Source organism: Ciona robusta, chromosome 9 (genome assembly GCF_009617815.1).
Source record: "Ciona robusta chromosome 9, ASM961781v2".
NCBI lineage: Eukaryota > Metazoa > Chordata > Ascidiacea > Phlebobranchia > Cionidae > Ciona > Ciona robusta.
Genome location: NC_143243.1, coordinates 6,703,489 through 6,721,540, shown reverse-complemented (window position 1 = coordinate 6,721,540; position 18,052 = coordinate 6,703,489). Strand labels below are relative to the sequence as shown.

At 36.5% G+C, this 18,052-nt stretch overlaps 3 protein-coding genes across 5 annotated transcripts; 2 read left to right on the top strand and 1 right to left on the bottom strand.

Moving 5' to 3' along the window:
- The first annotated feature begins 118 nt into the window (after positions 1 to 118).
- On the top strand, positions 119 to 1,599 carry LOC149731739 (protein boule-like). Its single transcript, XM_089884361.1, has 3 exons — positions 119 to 1,129; positions 1,198 to 1,308; positions 1,383 to 1,599. The coding sequence occupies exons 1-3, from the start codon at positions 1,019 to 1,021 to the stop codon at positions 1,482 to 1,484; spliced, it is 324 nt and encodes a 107-aa protein (XP_089740487.1). The 5' UTR covers positions 119 to 1,018; the 3' UTR covers positions 1,485 to 1,599.
- LOC149731738 (aquaporin-3-like) lies at positions 1,487 to 4,739 on the bottom strand. 2 transcript variants are annotated; one of them, XM_089884330.1, is made up of 8 exons: positions 4,581 to 4,739; positions 4,413 to 4,519; positions 3,358 to 3,484; positions 2,684 to 2,821; positions 2,409 to 2,527; positions 2,228 to 2,342; positions 2,062 to 2,164; positions 1,487 to 1,805 (listed from the first exon to the last, which is right to left on the bottom strand). In XM_089884330.1, exons 1-8 carry the CDS (start codon positions 4,591 to 4,593, stop codon positions 1,595 to 1,597), a joined length of 933 nt encoding a protein of 310 aa, XP_089740456.1. In that variant the 5' UTR covers positions 4,594 to 4,739; the 3' UTR covers positions 1,487 to 1,594. The 2 variants fall into 2 exon arrangements, with proteins under 2 accessions (XP_089740456.1, XP_089740455.1); XM_089884329.1 differs by having other exon boundaries at positions 2,062 to 2,527.
- A 934-nt stretch (positions 4,740 to 5,673) lies between these two features.
- LOC149731737 (inositol polyphosphate multikinase-like) lies at positions 5,674 to 17,464 on the top strand. 2 transcript variants are annotated; one of them, XM_089884301.1, is made up of 11 exons: positions 5,674 to 6,079; positions 6,438 to 6,554; positions 8,079 to 8,288; positions 8,550 to 8,722; positions 9,410 to 9,491; positions 10,266 to 10,371; positions 13,308 to 13,498; positions 13,986 to 14,102; positions 14,252 to 14,327; positions 14,603 to 14,743; positions 15,822 to 17,464. In XM_089884301.1, the coding sequence occupies exons 1-11, from the start codon at positions 6,010 to 6,012 to the stop codon at positions 15,928 to 15,930; spliced, it is 1,392 nt and encodes a 463-aa protein (XP_089740427.1). In that variant the 5' UTR covers positions 5,674 to 6,009; the 3' UTR covers positions 15,931 to 17,464. The 2 variants fall into 2 exon arrangements, 1 of the variants encoding a protein (XP_089740427.1); XR_016385653.1 differs by lacking the exon at positions 14,252 to 14,327.
- Positions 17,465 to 18,052: the final 588 nt, after the last annotated feature.

Below are 18,052 nucleotides of genomic sequence, written 5' to 3'. Positions count from 1 at the left end.
AAAACGAAAGTCATTATAACACCCATATGGCTCAAACATAATTAAAACATCCAACGTCGCTATGAAACTGCTCTGTAGCGTTGTGTCAGCTCTTCGACGCTATGTGATTTGATGCATCCAGCTGACGAACAAGGAGTGTCAGTATGCCGGTATACCATTGATTAGTAGGATGGGGAAAGACAGAACACCTTTTCATTCTATTTTCCTGTTCTATTTTGTAGTAAACAAAGATTATTTAAAGAATTATGAAACCGTATCTTCACGACTCCCATAGACCGTTTAAAACACCACCAGGATATTTAGATATTATGTGCTAAAGGTGTCCCATATTACCCCACGGTACAATATTACCGTTTTCTTAAATATTTAGAATACGGTATTAATACCAAGTTTCCTAACTAGCTAAACACTAGTTACGTTAATCAGGTTTTCTATTGCCGGCCAATACAGATTATAGTAACTTAAACCAATGGTCACTATCAACATATACGTTGCAGGTGCCGCTGAATCCAATATACTGATATACGGTATAAAAGGCAACTTAGACAATAAAACTTATACCAGACTATATACCAGAAGTTAATTTAAATAAAAAGCAATATATCAACACTCAACAGTTTAAACTGCAACATATAACTTACAATATACTGCAGTTCGACTGTTACATAAGATTCTATAGATGTGGCTACTATACGAAAACAGGTAAAGGGAACTGTTTGTGGCCTTCATATGAAAAATAAGTAGTGCGTCGCCTGTAACCGCAAGTGCCGATATGTTCTAACTTACCATAAACTGCATTAGAAATGAGCAAACCACCGATATCCAACTGTAAACGTAGTTTTTAGTTCAGGGTCATTGAAAGGACACCGTCTTTCTTCCCTACGGAGTTCGAGAACTATTGCGTTTGTAACGTCACAAACCTAACCATGATAGTAGTAGTGCTCGATTTTCAGTTGTGAACATTTGAATTGGCCGTGTCTTACCGTTACCTGTAGTTGCAAATTAGTTTCTGTTTGCAATGCAAAGTGCGGAATATTTTGGTTTCAGTAGCGAGGCTATACCTCGACGCATATTTGTTGGGGGTTTCGGGCCGGAAATGAAAGAAAACGAACTAGCAGAGATCTTTTCCGTAAGTTGTTCCTGTTTTAGCATGCAGGTTCTTTAATTGCTGCTTGTAATTCATATTGTATGTACAAGGTGTATGGACGAATATTGGAAATCAATATAATAAGAGATGGGTCACGAAGTGCTTATGGTTTTATAACTTTCGAACAAGAGGAAACGGCATTACTGCTGATTAATAACAGGGTGGGTATATTACTTAGACATCCATATATAGCCTGCATGCAAAAAAGCTAAATAATCATTTCGTTGCACCACAGTACAGTTTCTACTTTCGTGGGCGAAAACTTCGACTTTCAGCAGCTTATCTTCGGTCCAATAAACAGCGAGTGACGTACGGCAAAAGCGACATGCGACACTGAAACAGGGTGCTGTTAATTTATTTGAGGTTTATAAATGCATTGTACAAAATGGTTGTGTGTTTTAAAGTAACCGCTCGCAATTGTCATGAACTTTAAATAAAAATAAAATCTCAAAGCTTGGTTAATCCTTTACACAATTTTTCTCTGTTGTCCGAAGTGTGTGAACAAATCTCGAAGTCGTCTTCCTCGTCGGTTATAACACTTTGACTTCCCGATGGTAAATGAGTTCCAACCATTAACTTATACAATATTGCTCCAGTCAACCCGCCTATAATAGGGCCCACGATAGGCACCCACCACCACGACATGCCATTTGGCTCTCTGTAAATTGTGCAAGTGGTATGTAGATACCCGTACAAGCTAATAGTACTGTGGGGTAAGATGGGATACTTTTAGCACATAATGGTCCTTATTTTCGAATCATATTTTTAACAATTAACAACGCTCGTTTGGAATAATGAGGATACAGTTATATAATTCTTTAACTATTAATTGTTTTCAAATGAAATAAGAAAAAATAAAAGATGTTCCATCTTACCCCAACCTAATATAAGTACCATAGAACTACTATACATACGTAAAGACTCCCGGGCCCCAGCCAGCGGCAAAAGTAAATAAGCGCGGTCCAAAATCGCGAGCCGGGTTGATAGCATAGCCACAGTTGAGTCCGAACGATGTACCTGTAGAAAGGTTGGGATTTTTAACAGCGAGTTTTGTGCTATAGAGATAAACTCCGTACTTACCTAGTATAAAGACAAGTAGGCCGATTATTATAGGAGTAAGACCATCAGCAATTGTATTGTTTTTGTTGTCAGTAACAGCAAATATTATACCAACTAGTAGTGCAGTGCCGAAGACCTGTAACAAAGACAAAAAGTTGTTTTTTATACATTGCATTTTCGTAGGGCTTTCATGTGTCCTTGCCTGGTCCCAAAGACCGTTGTTAATGGAAAGGTAATCTTGCGGGTATGTTGCGAAGATACCCCCGGTTCCATTTGGACCCAAAACAGAACGTTGCCCACCGTCAAAAGCGTTAAGTGCCTCTACGAAAACAGGAACGATAATTTATAAAATCTTAGATGGTTGTAAATATTTCTATGAAAACATGTTTAAATGTAGAGTTTATCGGATTTTATATAAAGCGAATAAAAATACCTTACATTCTGTTATACACTTGGGGATAGCGTCAGTTAACTTACCATAATAAATTGAATAAACAGCCGCCCCGGAAACAAAACCACCAAAGACTTGTGAGAAAATGTAACAAGGCAGCTTGTATAATGGTAAGTTCCCAAATGCACATTGTGCTACCGATACAGCTGGGTTTATATGTGCACCTGCAGAAATGCAAAATAATATAAAATTGGATTAAATCTGATACATTCTGTACAGGTTACAGTAAAGAATATACTACACGGTGTTGCTTTACAGTCGGGAATTTTAAAACGCGTCATTCTTTTCACTCTCAAGTGTCCCATAATTGTCATTGTATTGGTGTAAACCGTAATTGGAAACCGTGGAATGAAATGCAAAACCTATAATTCCAGTCTTGTAAACGAGAACGATAGTTGTTTACATCGTTTCAACAGACCGTATTTGTTAGCTGAGTCAACTGAACATTTCACGTTGTTATAGAAATCACATAATATTTAGCTTTGGTAAAGTAGGGTGGGGGAATTGGGATACGTTTTTATTTACTTGTCACGTTTGGTAGTTACAATTAAACAACTAACAAAGAATTTAAAAACAGCATTCTCGCGACTCCCATAGACCTTTGTTATTCGTTTAAAACGTGATCTGGATAATTGGATAATATGTATATAGTTAAGGTTTCCCATCTTACCCCACACACGCATATATGTTCTAACCAAACCTGAAACTTTTCCAGTAACATATACTGCCATAGTGACACCAAAACCATACGCCCAGTTTATTGAAAGTGTGGTGCCCAACGTGTCTCTGCTTAATACTTTTTGTGCGACCGCTCCATTGCCAAAAACCTGTATAAACACGTATATTTAGTTAGTTTAAAATGTGTTTAGTATATATTAGGTTTTTGTTTTCATTTACTGTTCTCAGAATGTATAACTCTATCGTCTTGGCTTTAAAAAAGCATTATAAATTGTTCAAAATGCAATTAGGTAATTTGGGATAATATTTACTAATGGTATCCTTCTTAACCCATACACTACAAAATTTATATTTTTGTACTGTATTGTGAACGCTAACATTTGTTCTCAGCGGTTAAGATTTAACGGATGGAATATAGTCATCGGTTTATGGTCAGACATGCTACGGTTGATACTCGGGTAGGTTATTCCAAATATTTAACAACACGTACAAACGTGAGCATATATTTGCCCTTTATACCTACTTAGGAGGTGTGTCCAATATTACGAGGTAACGGAGATTCCAATTGGCTAAAATAGCTTGCTCCTATGCCCAATTACCTTATACCAAATTAATAATTAAAATAAAACTGGTATCCACACCTTCCTATATATATAGTATTGTGGGATAAGATAAGACACTTTTAGCACATAATATCCAATATCCTGATCGTATTTTAAACAATAAACAACGGTCTATGGGGGTTGTAAGGATATAGTTTTATAATATTTTGAACCCTTTTTGTTTACTACCAAATGGGACGATAAAACAGAATAAAAAAGTGTCTCATCCTTCCCATCGACACTATAGTAGGGTGGGGAACACTTTTTCATTCCATTTTCTCGTCTCATTTGGCAGTACACAAAAAAGATTTATAAAATCGTTTTTTCACAGCTCCCATAAACCGATTTTAATTGTTTAAAACACGATCAGAATATCTGTATTATCTGCTAAAGGTGTTCCATACTCCCCCACCCTACCATAAAGCCTTTTTAACTGTTTAATTGGTTTGTAAGTTTAAAACAAGTAAACCCTTACAAGCAGTATGAACGTCCCCAGAAACTCCGCCAACATTTCCCTCAAAAGGACGTTTTCAATTCGAACTAAAGATGAGACTTTTTTTCTCCAAGAAATATTTCCCGTCGCTGCAGAGTTTAACATTTGTATAATGAATGAAACTAATTGTCCAGTCAGTCGGTTACTTACAAGATTTTTCCATTGCGAACGCTTCGTTGCAAATTCTTTAAAAATAACTACCTATACTTCGAAACAGAACACCAGCGTTCCATATACCTTATTAAAAAGTATATTGAAGTTAGAAAATTCACAACAGCCTTGTACATCTGCTTTTAACGAGTTCTCGTTAGATTTTCTGCCTATTTTTGTTCTGTCAAACGCATGACTACCCAAGCAAGCTTTCTGCAGCATCCGACGGCTTGGTGTTCCCGTTGCTTTTACTACCTGTTCTGTTTGTAGCTATATATTGTTTGCCCCAGCCACAACGCAACCGCAACTGTTGGCTTGTTTGACAAAAGACAGTTGCTGGGGCGATTGACGACCACTGAGCAAACACAAGCCTGCTTTTTATCACCGCTGCATTGCGCAAACAGTCGCACCTAAGCGAACTTGCTGGCAACGAAAATATATTTGTAAGCTAAAGTCTCGTGGGATACATTCGCGTTTGGACTTACGTTATAATTAAACGCCCAGTCTACAATGATGTTGTTACCCCAGGTTTAACGATATATTTAATACCACATTATTCTTTTTCGACGTCTCGTAAAGTAAATCTGAATTGGAACACACCCACATATTAAAAAGTTGTTGTAATTATACAACATTAGTAAAATATCGGTTCAAAGTCCGCAGTTGGGTTTTTCTATTTAATTATCGCCTGTGTTTGTCGACTTACGTGAAATATTCCACGTTCTGGTTCATACCGTTCCGGTGACGAAACACAGCCTGTTTTTCGCTCCCAAACCATAAAAACAATAAATGAACCATCACATTACTCATAAAAGTAACAACAAGAAGAAACTCTATTTTCGGGATAGGACTCTATAACAGCATTCCCATCGTATTTTGAAACAGCGCATGTTATACTGGGTAGAAAAATATGGGAAACACTGGCGCGCAAATTTCGTTACTACGTTACGCTTGGATGGCGGTAAATAAATTACGTCATGAATCAACAATGGATGCCGACCGAATGGCCGACAGGGCGTGCTTCTCTTCATGTTGTTGTGCACTGCTGTTACGTGCAGTCTTATCTCAGTTCAGTTACGGACCGGTTTGAAGCGGTTGTGGAACAGCAAAATAAGACAGTGATAGTTAGGTATAAAACTAAGGCTATATTGAAGATGCAAGTTGTTATTTGACTGCCTACCAGTACACGGTACTCTACAAAGCTTGCTATAGACAGAGTATAGACAGATGCATTATGTAAAACAGTATTCCTAAATTTTGTAGGCCTGCCTTATTTTGGAGAATTTTATAAATGTGCTTAAATTTTTAAACAGCACTTATGATGTGGTTTAAATGTGTCCACTGTATTATTTTATATTTTACAGAGTTAAAACTAAACACTGTAGACTAGACAGTAAGCGTGGAAGGCTCAAAGCTTGGCTGTTGTGTAATGTCGAAGGTGCTGCTACAGCCGAGGACAGCGGAGAAAAAAAGAACATTGGAGGATGCTGAAAAAAATGGTGAGAGGCCATATATATATAAGGATTTGTGTAATTGTGTATGCAACTTACCATTGATGGTGTTGCACAAATCACCTCAGTTAATCTGTCTCAAAGCTGTGATTTCAATTGAAATTATGTCGAACTTTCTTCAGTGGATTTACGGTCATATTTATATGTAGCTTTATTTGCTAATGCATGTTTTCGATATTGTTACAACTGCTGTTAGTAATCTTTACTGTTTTTTTTCATACCAGATGAGTTGTAAAAAGATTATTTACATTACATGGTTTCTGGAAGCAGAAGTAACAGAATAATTGTTAATGTTATATGTCACCCTAAAAGTGCATTAGGAATTTACTAGATTGTTTTATTTCAGAGAAGGAAGAAGTGTTAGAAGGCACGGGGTGTACAAACCCACCATTACCTCGTGGGTGTCGCCCCCTCGCACATCAAGTAGCTGGGCATCGATATGGTCAAGGAAGACTAGGAATTGGTAAGACAATTTTTTGCAATTGTCAAAATGGTGTATCTGACTTTGGACCCCTACATTTTCTATTGTAAAAGCAATTTGTCCTTAAAATAGTCGTGAAAAAGTAAAAACCCTTTTTTTAGCTAACTCATTTTATTGTTGCAAGTTTGCATCTCCTGGAATTTTATAAAATCATTGCCACTGATAAAGATATATATATATATGCATTGTGTTCAAGTGTATGGCAACTTTAGAGTTTTTGAAGTACCAGACAAGTTGGGTGTCATTAATTAGTATTGTGTGTTGATTTATACATAGGTGTTTCATATGTGTCAGGAGATAATGGGATAATTTATATTTTGAGTGTTACTTATCCCATCAAGCTGATCAATACTGCCAGTATGAGTACTTAATGTCACAATATGTGTAGGTAGCTCGGTATAGGTGATAATTGAAAGCTAATGTGACAATGGTGACAGATGGTTTAATTGGTGTTTGCTGCAATGTCATAAACAGAACAAAGTCATTTGATAAATAAATTATTAATACATCGACCATATAACATGAACACAATACTGTTGTAATTGTTGGTGCAGTTTTACAATTCTAAATATGTTCAATAAATTCTTTTACATTATTAATTAGAATTGAGTTAAAATTTGGTCATTGGTCAATTCATTTACCCTACCATTTAATTGAGTATCCGTTGCCAGTTAACACATAACTATAAGTTAATCATTCATTTGGTCCAGTTGTTTTTTTCACATAATTTTGTTACTATGTATGGTGGTGTAGTTTATCATATGAGGAAATACAAAATTGTGTTCTTTAAGTTAGGCGAATTCAAAATGCACAAAACAGGAAATCTTTACATGTTTTGCGGCTTCGCTGAGATATGACAGAGCAATTCAGTTTCCTGCTTACATAGCATAATGTTCAGCACCATTTTAGGTGTGAGCATTCACTTGTATTTGAATGTTGAATTTTTGAATACATTACCATATGCTGTGGGAGATTACATGTCCGCTTTCTATTTTCTCTTTTATCTAAACATGTATCGGTTATTTAATTACAGAGCTATTATTTCCTAATATTTCAATTAAGTTTGTTTGTCTGTTGTTGGCAGATGCTGAGTGAATGGTTTCTTTATATTATAAGATTCCCTTTGGGACATGAGGCCTGGATCATTTTAATCTAATGCAGATTATAAATCATCTGCTGTGTATTAGTGTTTGATATACTTTGAATGTAATGTAAATAAATGTAGTAGGGTGGTTATGGTGGTATGTAATAAAAATATTATGCTCTGAGCTTTGTTGTTCCCTTTCTGCGTTAATTTTCTTGGAAGTCAATTGTAAAACAACACATATACAGTTAGACTCAAGCAGTTGTCGTAAAATATACTATGACAATGTTTTATCAATTTTTGTAATTCAATTTTAAAATCATAGCCCTTACTTATTTTAAAAACTTTAATCAATTAAAACTTGATCAATTAGTCCCAAAATTTGTATCGATCAAATTTTTATCATTTTTTTCAATCCTCAGGCATGCTGCAACACATGGACGGCTCAATACTTAAACCTGTCCAACCGCCCCCTCGTGGAAAGCGAGAAGTTGGGTTTTATCAGAAGATCTTTGATGCAGAATGTGACGATCCAGTCCTTCTTACTCTCCAACCTTTCCTTCCTAAGTTATTGGGAGTTTGGACGCCTCCTTCATCTTCATTGGGCGAAGTGAACAGCGCTGCACCAACTTGTTAGTACAACTATTATACCCTACGTTTATATTAATAACAAATAGATTTTGCCGTTTTAAGCATAATTTATATATAGATTGGATAAAATACAATTAAATGGACTTGATTTTTGTCTGTTACATTTACATATCTCGTAGCACTTGATCCTAATTTTCCATATTTTGCTCTTTATTAACTATTTTAAATATCTATATAAAGTATATTAGGCGTACTAAACCAATACCAACTCCTACACTTTCCAACTTACAATTCTCCCACAGATTCCTACATGAAGTTGGAAGATGCTTGTCGGAGGTTTCGGAATCCTTCTATCCTTGACATCAAGATTGGTCGCGTCTCTTATGATCCGGAGGCGAACCAAGAGAAACGGGCGATCGAGAGCGCAAAGTATCCTCCACTATATGATCTTGGATTCCAACTCCTTGGGATGAGGGTAAGGTTTGACTTTACTAAACAAAATTTACTAAACAGTATGGCCATAGGCGCTAGACTTTTTAGAATGCAAGGGAGGCAGGAAGAGTTGGTATGTGCATTCTTGTAAACCAAATATAAACCAATCTTTACAAAATAATGCAGTTGGAAAAAAGTCACCTAAAGTCTGGCGTCTATTAGTATGGTTAAAATTGTTAATTTTTAGTAATTTCCTTTTTTGCGATTCAAACAAAGGAAGGTTTTAAAACTGTTTTATTAACATATTATAACATATTAAGTGTTTTTCTCTTAAATAACCTTGTTTTAATAAAAATTTATTATAAATAGCTTCAAAGTTCCAACATCAAATATGTGTAGGCGAGCCACCACCCAAAGTCGTATGATTTCATGCTTCATTAATTTAGCTTTCAACATCTCTTAAATGTCTTTGTCTGAATAGATATGTAAACCTCTCTATATTAGCTCATCCAATATTTGATTACCGGCATCACAAGGTAAAGTGCGGTTCTCCCATGATGTATAATTCTATTATTTAACTTTTTGTTCCCAGTGAAATAGATCTAAATACAATACGGCATACATGTGAGTGACCTAGTTAGGCAACTATCCAACTAATATTACCATAAAACACACACTCACACATACATGTATATATATATATATATAAATAAAGAAATGAAATCTCTAGGTCTCAGGTCCATCGCCAAACGAGGCAATATTTTATGACAAGAAATATGGGAGATCACTCTCAAAGGACAGGATAACAGAAGGTATGTATTATGTGATTGGCATTTGCTTTACTTAAATGCCATGGGCTATTCCTGGTCCCAAGACACAAAGCTAGGTTTGTCTGTCTTCAGTGTCTTGCACCACAAAATTAAGTGGGCAATTGATCTCTTACTATCTTTCATTTTTTTGCAATTCATTACGTAATTTACAGATTTAATACAGAGCGACTTTATTCTTTTGTTCATATACAAAAAACAAAGCTAAGTTATATTTCGGTTCTGTGCAATTAATACAAATGAATTACAAAATGTATTTTCTTTAGTTTTTATAAAAATGAATAAATACACCATTAAAATGGTTGTTACACGAGTTCTGCATATTTTTTATACTCTGTTATTCTGTATATCATATTTTGTGCATTAGCTGATTCTGCAAAGAATATTTCTTTGTTTGTTAATTCTGAATCATTAATAAACAAGTTTAATTTCTTTATTTTAGTAAAAAAGGGTTATGCAAATTAATTTTTTGTTTGTTTTGGAGGAAATATTGCTGCAGCTTATTATTGCCACTATATAAGTCAACTCTTCATTGTTATCTATATTATTTGGACTCCAAAAACTTAACAAAGCTGTTCAGATTCATTGCCTCACAATACATATCTCATTTGGTTGGATTATTAAAATAACAGATACAAATCAGTAACGTTCTATCTGGTTTGTTTCTATTTTTCATTTTGTCCCAACACTGTTCTGTGCCCAGCAGCCTAGAATCAAAATACTTGATGAATTATTAATCCATCCTGTCTCCCTTTGCAGGCCTTGATCTCTTTTTGTCTGGGAATGTTCCTTGGAAGAAATATATTGTAAAAGCATTCATTCAACGTCTTGAGATGATTTTAAGCTGGTTTGAATCTCAGAAAAGGTTCGTAATCAAAGTCATCACATTCCGTGTTTTTTTAAAGTAAATCGTTGGTGTTTTTTAAACACATTCCATATAGAACAGAATAATTCAAAATACATACAGTTTGGTATTTTCAAAAGCACATAATTACAGAACACCTAGGAAACCTGATACCAAACTAACAAACAATTTATGAGTGAAGACCATTGTGCTATAGCACCATTGATCACCACACAACCCTTTGCTTAACAGGCGTTTTGTGTATTGTAACTTGTCATTGTTGTAGTTTAATGGTGTTGAGTCAGTCGAGTAACTTATTGTTAAACATTACATTATTACATCACACATGGTTTAATGATGATTTGTAGCTTTGGTTCAGTTAATATTTAAGACTTGAATACTGAGCCATGGTCTGTTTAATCTTCTTATTATACGACACGGAAGTATTAACTTGTAACGAATTGCTGTGTTGTTTAAACGCTCTAGTGCAATTATACTTAGTGAGGTGGGGCCGACATAGCTTGCGATATATTGACGTGACACCCACACAATCGTGTGTTAAACCAGCATTCTGTGGTTATGGTTAATATACTTACATGGTTAGGTTGTTATGGTATGACACGATGTATAGATGATCATGTTGGTATGTTGCTTGTTTACACATGCCACTCCTTTGCATGAGTCCAAACATCGGCCATCAGTTTACTCTTTCTTTCACATCGGCAATCGCACAAACATACCATTGTTCCTCCTCTATTACATCACAAGGCGTGGTTGTTACCAATCCGACGTGGAACGCGATTTTCTCTCGATAAAATCTCGATCTCATTTGCCATGCTGCTGTAACAAGTGATGACCTTTCACATGCAGGGTCCTGTTGTTTTGTTGATCCCCTTAAACTTTTAACCTGTTGTCTGTAAATGTTTGTCTGTGTTGTTTTCGAGGCCAGGTGATATTTTTATACTTTTATTTTTTACCGCAAAAACTGAAGCCAGGTGTCACCTGATGTAGATATAGGTTTTGGCTTCAATTCCTTCTTATTTTCTGTTACATAACCACTAATGAAACAGAATGGTCTTAGCTAAAGTGCAAATTGAATCTTCATATCTTCACATAAGGTACCATCAGTCAGATATGTTGTGTTTGTTTACACCAACACCGGGATGTTATCACTCAGAACCTACATGCTTGTTACATTATGTAAACACCATACAGAGTTATGACATAGATTACAACATGCTTGTAAGATTGCATTTAAGATCCTTATTCAAAGACACCATTCATTACTGCCAAACAGAACAGTTTTGAATGTAATCCTTTATGTTTGGAATAAATTGAATAATATGTTAAATAATATTTGAATTTGCTAAAAAAAAAAAAAAAATTCTCTGATATTTGGTAACTGTGATTGACACATTATTTTTATGATCAACACAAGTTTTATAATGGTGACACAATATGATTTCACAGTAGTGTCTAAATTTTCTACACATATAATGTTACGTACGTACAAAGTGTTTCTTACTAACAATGATGATGTCATATGACATCATCGTCCTACCATCTATTGCTTTATAACGGACTGCCCATATGTTTCCAAGAAACTTGGCTGGCATTCTGAGTGTTGTGACTAAAATGAATTAAAACCTGGTGGGTTCTGGAATGTGTTTTTTTAAGCTGAATAATATGTTTAGTACATATTACATGTTATGAAAACCAATTTGAATTGAACTATATACTGGCTAATGTTTATTGTTTATTCACAAAACTTTTAACAAATCAGTTTTTAATACAAATGTTTTAACACAAGTTTAATTCATATTGATGTTATCTTATGTTTTACATTGGCCATAGTATCTATTAGATTAAATTGTTAGGTATTCAAGTATCACTTTGTACCAGTATTTCATTCAGTTTGAGATATAATTACAAAGCTACGTTTAAGTTTGATTGACAGCTACTTATAGTTTTGTGTTTATTTCAAAAGTGAAACATTCTTGTGGCATTGGTGGTTTAATAATCTGTGGTTTGTTGAAACCACATAATCAAGATTAACTGCTTAAGTTGATCCAGAATTGTTGCTAAGACAGGAAGATGTAGTTTTAGATACACAAACACTCTGCTATAAATATACCTGGCGTAAACAAAATAGTTTTGTAGCATAGCTGTTTAACAAAATATCCAGCAATTTATGCTGAATGCAGTGGTATATTAATATAATAAACCACACTTTACAATTTGTTGAAATAAATAAACGATATTATTTCAACATATTAAATTTGTGCAGCATATTCATGCATACACAGTTAGACAGCAATGAATTATTTAATCAAACCACCGTCCAATTAAACTCAAGGTGTCACCTCTCTTGTGTAGTTTTCATTCCACTTATCTTTATGAGATACTCTTCACTTGGTCGGTTGTAGTTAAGGCATTGCATTGTCTATTTATATTATAAAAGTTAGTTCATGGTATTAAGCAATCAAAGGTGGGGTCTCAAAGGACATTAATGCTTAACCAATGGATTTGAATTCATAGGTCACAGTTATTATTAAGAAAATGGTGTCAATATTTGTAATTACTATACATAGATCTTTAAATAAGTCTCAAAGGCCTTTAATACTTAATATTAGTGCTCATATGTGTAATTAATAAACGTACATTTTATCAGTGTTAAACATCTAAGGTATGAATCACTTGCAATGACTCAAATTATGTTGAACAGGCTACTACTAATAGATAGCACATACATATTAATATTGCTGCAACGACAGATGTTTTGTTTTATGCATAAAGAATTACCCAAAAAAATATTTGAATTCTGTTAAAGTGTTGATAAAATTTTTTGAGCAACATACCAACTCACCATCAGGATGTTTGGTATTATGTGATAAAGGTGTCCCATCTTACCCCACAGTACCGTATCTATCATATCAACCTTGACTCTTTCCTCCTAGGTATCAATTCTACTCCTCATCCTTGCTTCTAATATACGAGGGAGAGTTCTTTGATGGATCCTCTGACTCAGACGAGGAATTCATCCATAAATATCGGCAGATGAAACTTTCTCCTCCGTCCAGTTATCTCGCCACTGTTCGAAGATTTCTTAATCGGAACAAAGAAGAAGAAAGATCTAAACCAGGAATTGGTGAGAATTATCATTGAATATGTGTGGTTTATTAGGGTTATAGGGTAATGTTTGGGGCATAGGCACCAAACGTGGGGTGGCAAGGTAGGCAGGCCTACCCTGGGATTTTCTGCACTGTGTTACTTACTAATGATTGGAAACATACTTGTTTCATGTCAACGTGAAAGAACTATTTTTGCCTCTGTTGCATTTTAAAAAATTAGAGGCGTATGGTTTGAGGTGCCTGGGTTGACCATTAAAATAGGGGTGACGTCAGACAGTTTGGTTAAGATGGATAGTGTTGGAACATAATATGCCATATATTTTGTTTTATAATCATGTTTTTTTAACAATTAACAACCCTATTTTAGCGTACTATCGAATGTGAAAAAAAGGGAATGAAAACATAGACCATCTTACCCCAACCCACTATTTTTTTAAAGTTTTTTTAGGCATTTTACATTTAAGTTTAAACAAAGTTTTTTTCTGTATTATTCCAATCTATTAGATGGTGCTAACATTGTCCTAAGCACAAGTTCTGTGCTTGATAAGAAGGAAATGGATCAAGTTTCAGTGCCAGATGTTTCAACTGCCACACCAACTCCTACAGAACATGAACCTCCCTGTATGTCTTTGTGCATTTGTAACTCTAAACATATATACCATCCCATCTTACTCTACGATATATTTCAATTTTATTTTTGTTTCTTTTGCTGGGTTGCCCCATGCTCGCTGTCAACCATTTATATAAGGTTTCTATGTTTCCTCAACCAGCTGGAAACAACGACACAGGGTCACGTGAGTCACGTGGTGTCGCGCTCAGTTCTTCGACGACGGGTCGAGAATCCGGGTAATTCCCTTTTCATCTGTTTTTCCTGCGGGTGTTTTTTTTAGTCAGGGTGAAAACGACCGCCCTTAATCCCATAACTTACGGGGTTAAACACCCGTATCTGCCGCTGTTGCTCAACGTTGGCTGTACAACGCACGGTGACGCAAGTCGGAAAACAAAACGCTTTGTTATTGCAACTTTGAGCGGTAGTACAAAGTACAAAATACTAACATGAAACAGCGGGCGGTCGTTAACCCAACGCTTTTATCTGGTTTTGACCGGTTTATCACATCCAGGTACTCGAGCGAAGTTGAATCAAAAAACCGTCGACAGAGCGCCGCGATACGGAACGAGTTCGTCGCCTCACTGAGCCGAAGAGTAGAGGAATCAACGCGGGACCTCAAGTACCGGTTCCCACCAGAGATTGTTGACGTCAGGTATGTCACTATGACGTCACAAACTATGTTGCTTGACGTAACAAACTAATGATGTGTAACGTTGTGGGTGACGTTGTGTAACGATGAACGTCAACAGCATATGAAGCGTTACGACCTGCGGCAGGTGGCTGAGTTATAACGTCTGTTTATCTCTGGCATTTAGGGTAATGGGTAACTCTGCAGAACTTGTAGGACCTCACCCACGTAGAGAGAAGAAAATGTAGGACCCCTCCCATGTAGAATAGAATGTGAATATACAATGCTGGTATAATAGGCCAACTCTGCCCAAAACCTCAGGTCCAATGGCATGCCATAACGCACGACTTCACCCACCTACACTAACAACTCCTGTTATTTCCGCGTTTCGAATTATACGAACATTGCACAAGGCATGAAGTGTGATGATGCAGTCACAGTAAGCAAACAGCGAACGTGACTAGTATAGGGCATGTTACGTCACTATATGCCGGTTATTCATTACGGTGTGACGAATGCGTATATCTTGTATGCGTTCGTGTAATGTATCTTGTGGAGAAAGTAACCGACTTCGTCACTCCAACGTAAATATATAGCAGGGTGGGGAAAGACGGGACTCCTTTGGCACGTAGTATTGTATCCTGGTCGTGTTTTAAACAATTAACAACAGTCTATATGGAAGTCATGAGGATTTATTGGCGATAAAATCCTCACAACAGTTGTCTCGTGTCGTTCAAAGCTCCAACAGTTCCTTAGAATTAAGCTGGCTAATAATAGACGACTGACCTTCCATTTAGGTCATTTTCCTACAATCGGTATACGTCATACCTCAGTGACGTCACTTCCACACTTCCTTAAAGCCGCTGAAAATTCGCAAAGCCTATATTTTGCATGAGTGTATGGTCTATTACGTTAAACAACTTCCGAAAACGTTCACCATATACAACAGCGCCGTTGTGACGTTTCATGAATGGATTTTTGCTTTTTTGAAAAGTTTTTTTTAACCTTAATTTTTTACTTTTTACCAATCGTTTTTTTACAACTAATTATTCTGCTTTATTTCGTCACTTTACAAGATTACGTCATAGTGTGTTTATTCCAGAATGATCGACTTTGCTCACGTGTTCGAGGAACCCCGATCCGACGTCGACTACATCTATGGTCTTCGGAATCTTATCGCTTATTTTCGCAAGGTTCTTAAGCAACTGTGACGTTACAGCCGTTTTTATCACGTCAAAAGTGTTTTTATGCCGTCACATTCATCAAGTTCGTCGACATTACACTACGCCTTTGCGTACATTTTTTAGAGGAAGCATGAATTTTTACAAACTTTAAAAACGGATTTTAATTTTACCGCCAGATGTCGCTCATCAGCCAAGTGCATTCCACTGCTGGCGACCAAAAACTTCCAATTTCATTTCTTTCATTTTTATCTTTTTACCCGATTTTAGTTTCTATGCCTAACCTGCTGGATACCATGCAAGAAACTGTCGAGAGCACATTTTTAAAGCACTGACCCCACACATCCCACTAACGCGTTTCGAGCCCGATTTCTCCATGCTATGCAACCCCTCGCAGTAATGTAATTTCTATGTCCCAAGTTATGGATCTCCGCAAACTAGTTTCCCAGGTGGTGGCCTCGTGCCTCACAGTGCCTTCGTCGAACGTATCGATTCATGACGTCACACGAGCCGCGATACGACAACCGCCCGATCAGCGACGACGCTTAACTCACGGTCACGTTCTATGAGCGTTTTTTCGCACTAAAAGTCCGACCGATATTTTCGGTCAACGCCGGATCGGAAGAGTTGATCCACGGCGCGTTTTTTTTTTCACAACCTCGGGCGTCGCGTTGGTGCGACTGAGATCGCGCATAACCTGCACTACAAGCTTGAGTGCCTGGAACTATATTTACGAAATTGCTTGCAAACCCCCTATGTCTTCAGACGGCATATAAGCCGTAACTTTGACATTCCTATACACTTGTATTGGCTCAAACGGCTAATACATTTTGCCTAACAAATAGCCTAACCATGCTACGTGACTTAAGCACTACTCTCTCCTACCAAAAGAACTATTAGCATTTTCGCCAAGTCCGCGCCGAACCCCCATCTCGCATATAGACACATGCTAACATTTAATATTGCACGAATTACGGTCATAGCCTTTGTATTCAATAAACTGTACGCAGTTACGAAATGCTCCACTCTCAACCCACACCCTTACATTTTCATTAAAACATAAAACGTCGATTTACTTTTACACACACGAAGATAGCTGTAAACCTTTCAATACTGCAACCTTTACCCGCCACACAGCAGCTGCAGGAGCAATCATATATCGCTAACCACCACTTCAAATCAACAAGGTTATATCGTCCGTTCTTCTAACGATAGTTATTGCACTTAAAACCCTGTCGATCGCTGAATATAATTGGCCGTTGGCGTGTCATATGTTGTTCCGCGCTGCAGATTCACTTGCCGATATTTTGTGTCGTTTTTAAACCTAAACTTTTTTATGTTTTAAGTGGCATAGCTGGTGCCTCCGTCTTATCTCAGCCCACCTTACACACTCGATCACATAAAATGCGAACCGAGTCAGTGTACATGATTTTAACGCGTATGCGGCAATTTCCTTATTATATGAGTTTTCGATTTAAAACAAAACATGTAGCTTTCCAATTATTAATTACGAACCGTATTATGCTAAGTTTATAATCGTCGAATACAGTATATCGCATTCCTACCCTAGTTGTGATGTTTTTACCTCATACATAAAACCTTGTTATTTAAAGGTCGATTAGAAACATGAGTAGGTGCGTTTTACCATAGTAGATATAGTAGAGTGAGGTGGAGATTGGACAACTTTTCATTCTATTTCCTGTTTGGTAGTAAACAAGGAGCATTCATAGAATTATAAAACCATTTCCTCGCGACTCCAATAGACCGTTATTAATTGTTTAAAACACGGATGTTTGGATATATTGTGCTAAATGTGTCCCATCTTACCCCAATATTATAGATTACATCTTGAACTTTTTATTACTGTAACGTATCATTACACGCAACAACTTACCTACCCAAAATAAATAAATAAACAGTCCTTCCTTCCGCCCATTGGCTTTTAGCAACTAAATTACTGTTTTTCTCCGTCCCTCCATTTAGTTTTATACCTCGTCCCCACGCTTTTGGCTGATTACCTGCTAAAACGCCTTCTTCCCAGCGCGGCGTTTTTGCAACAGCGTTCAGTTAGACGAAGCAATGCTTACAGACCAGTGTATAAAACTAGATGAAGTTGTAGTTCTGTGCAAGGTTTGGGATTGTATTTGTGCAT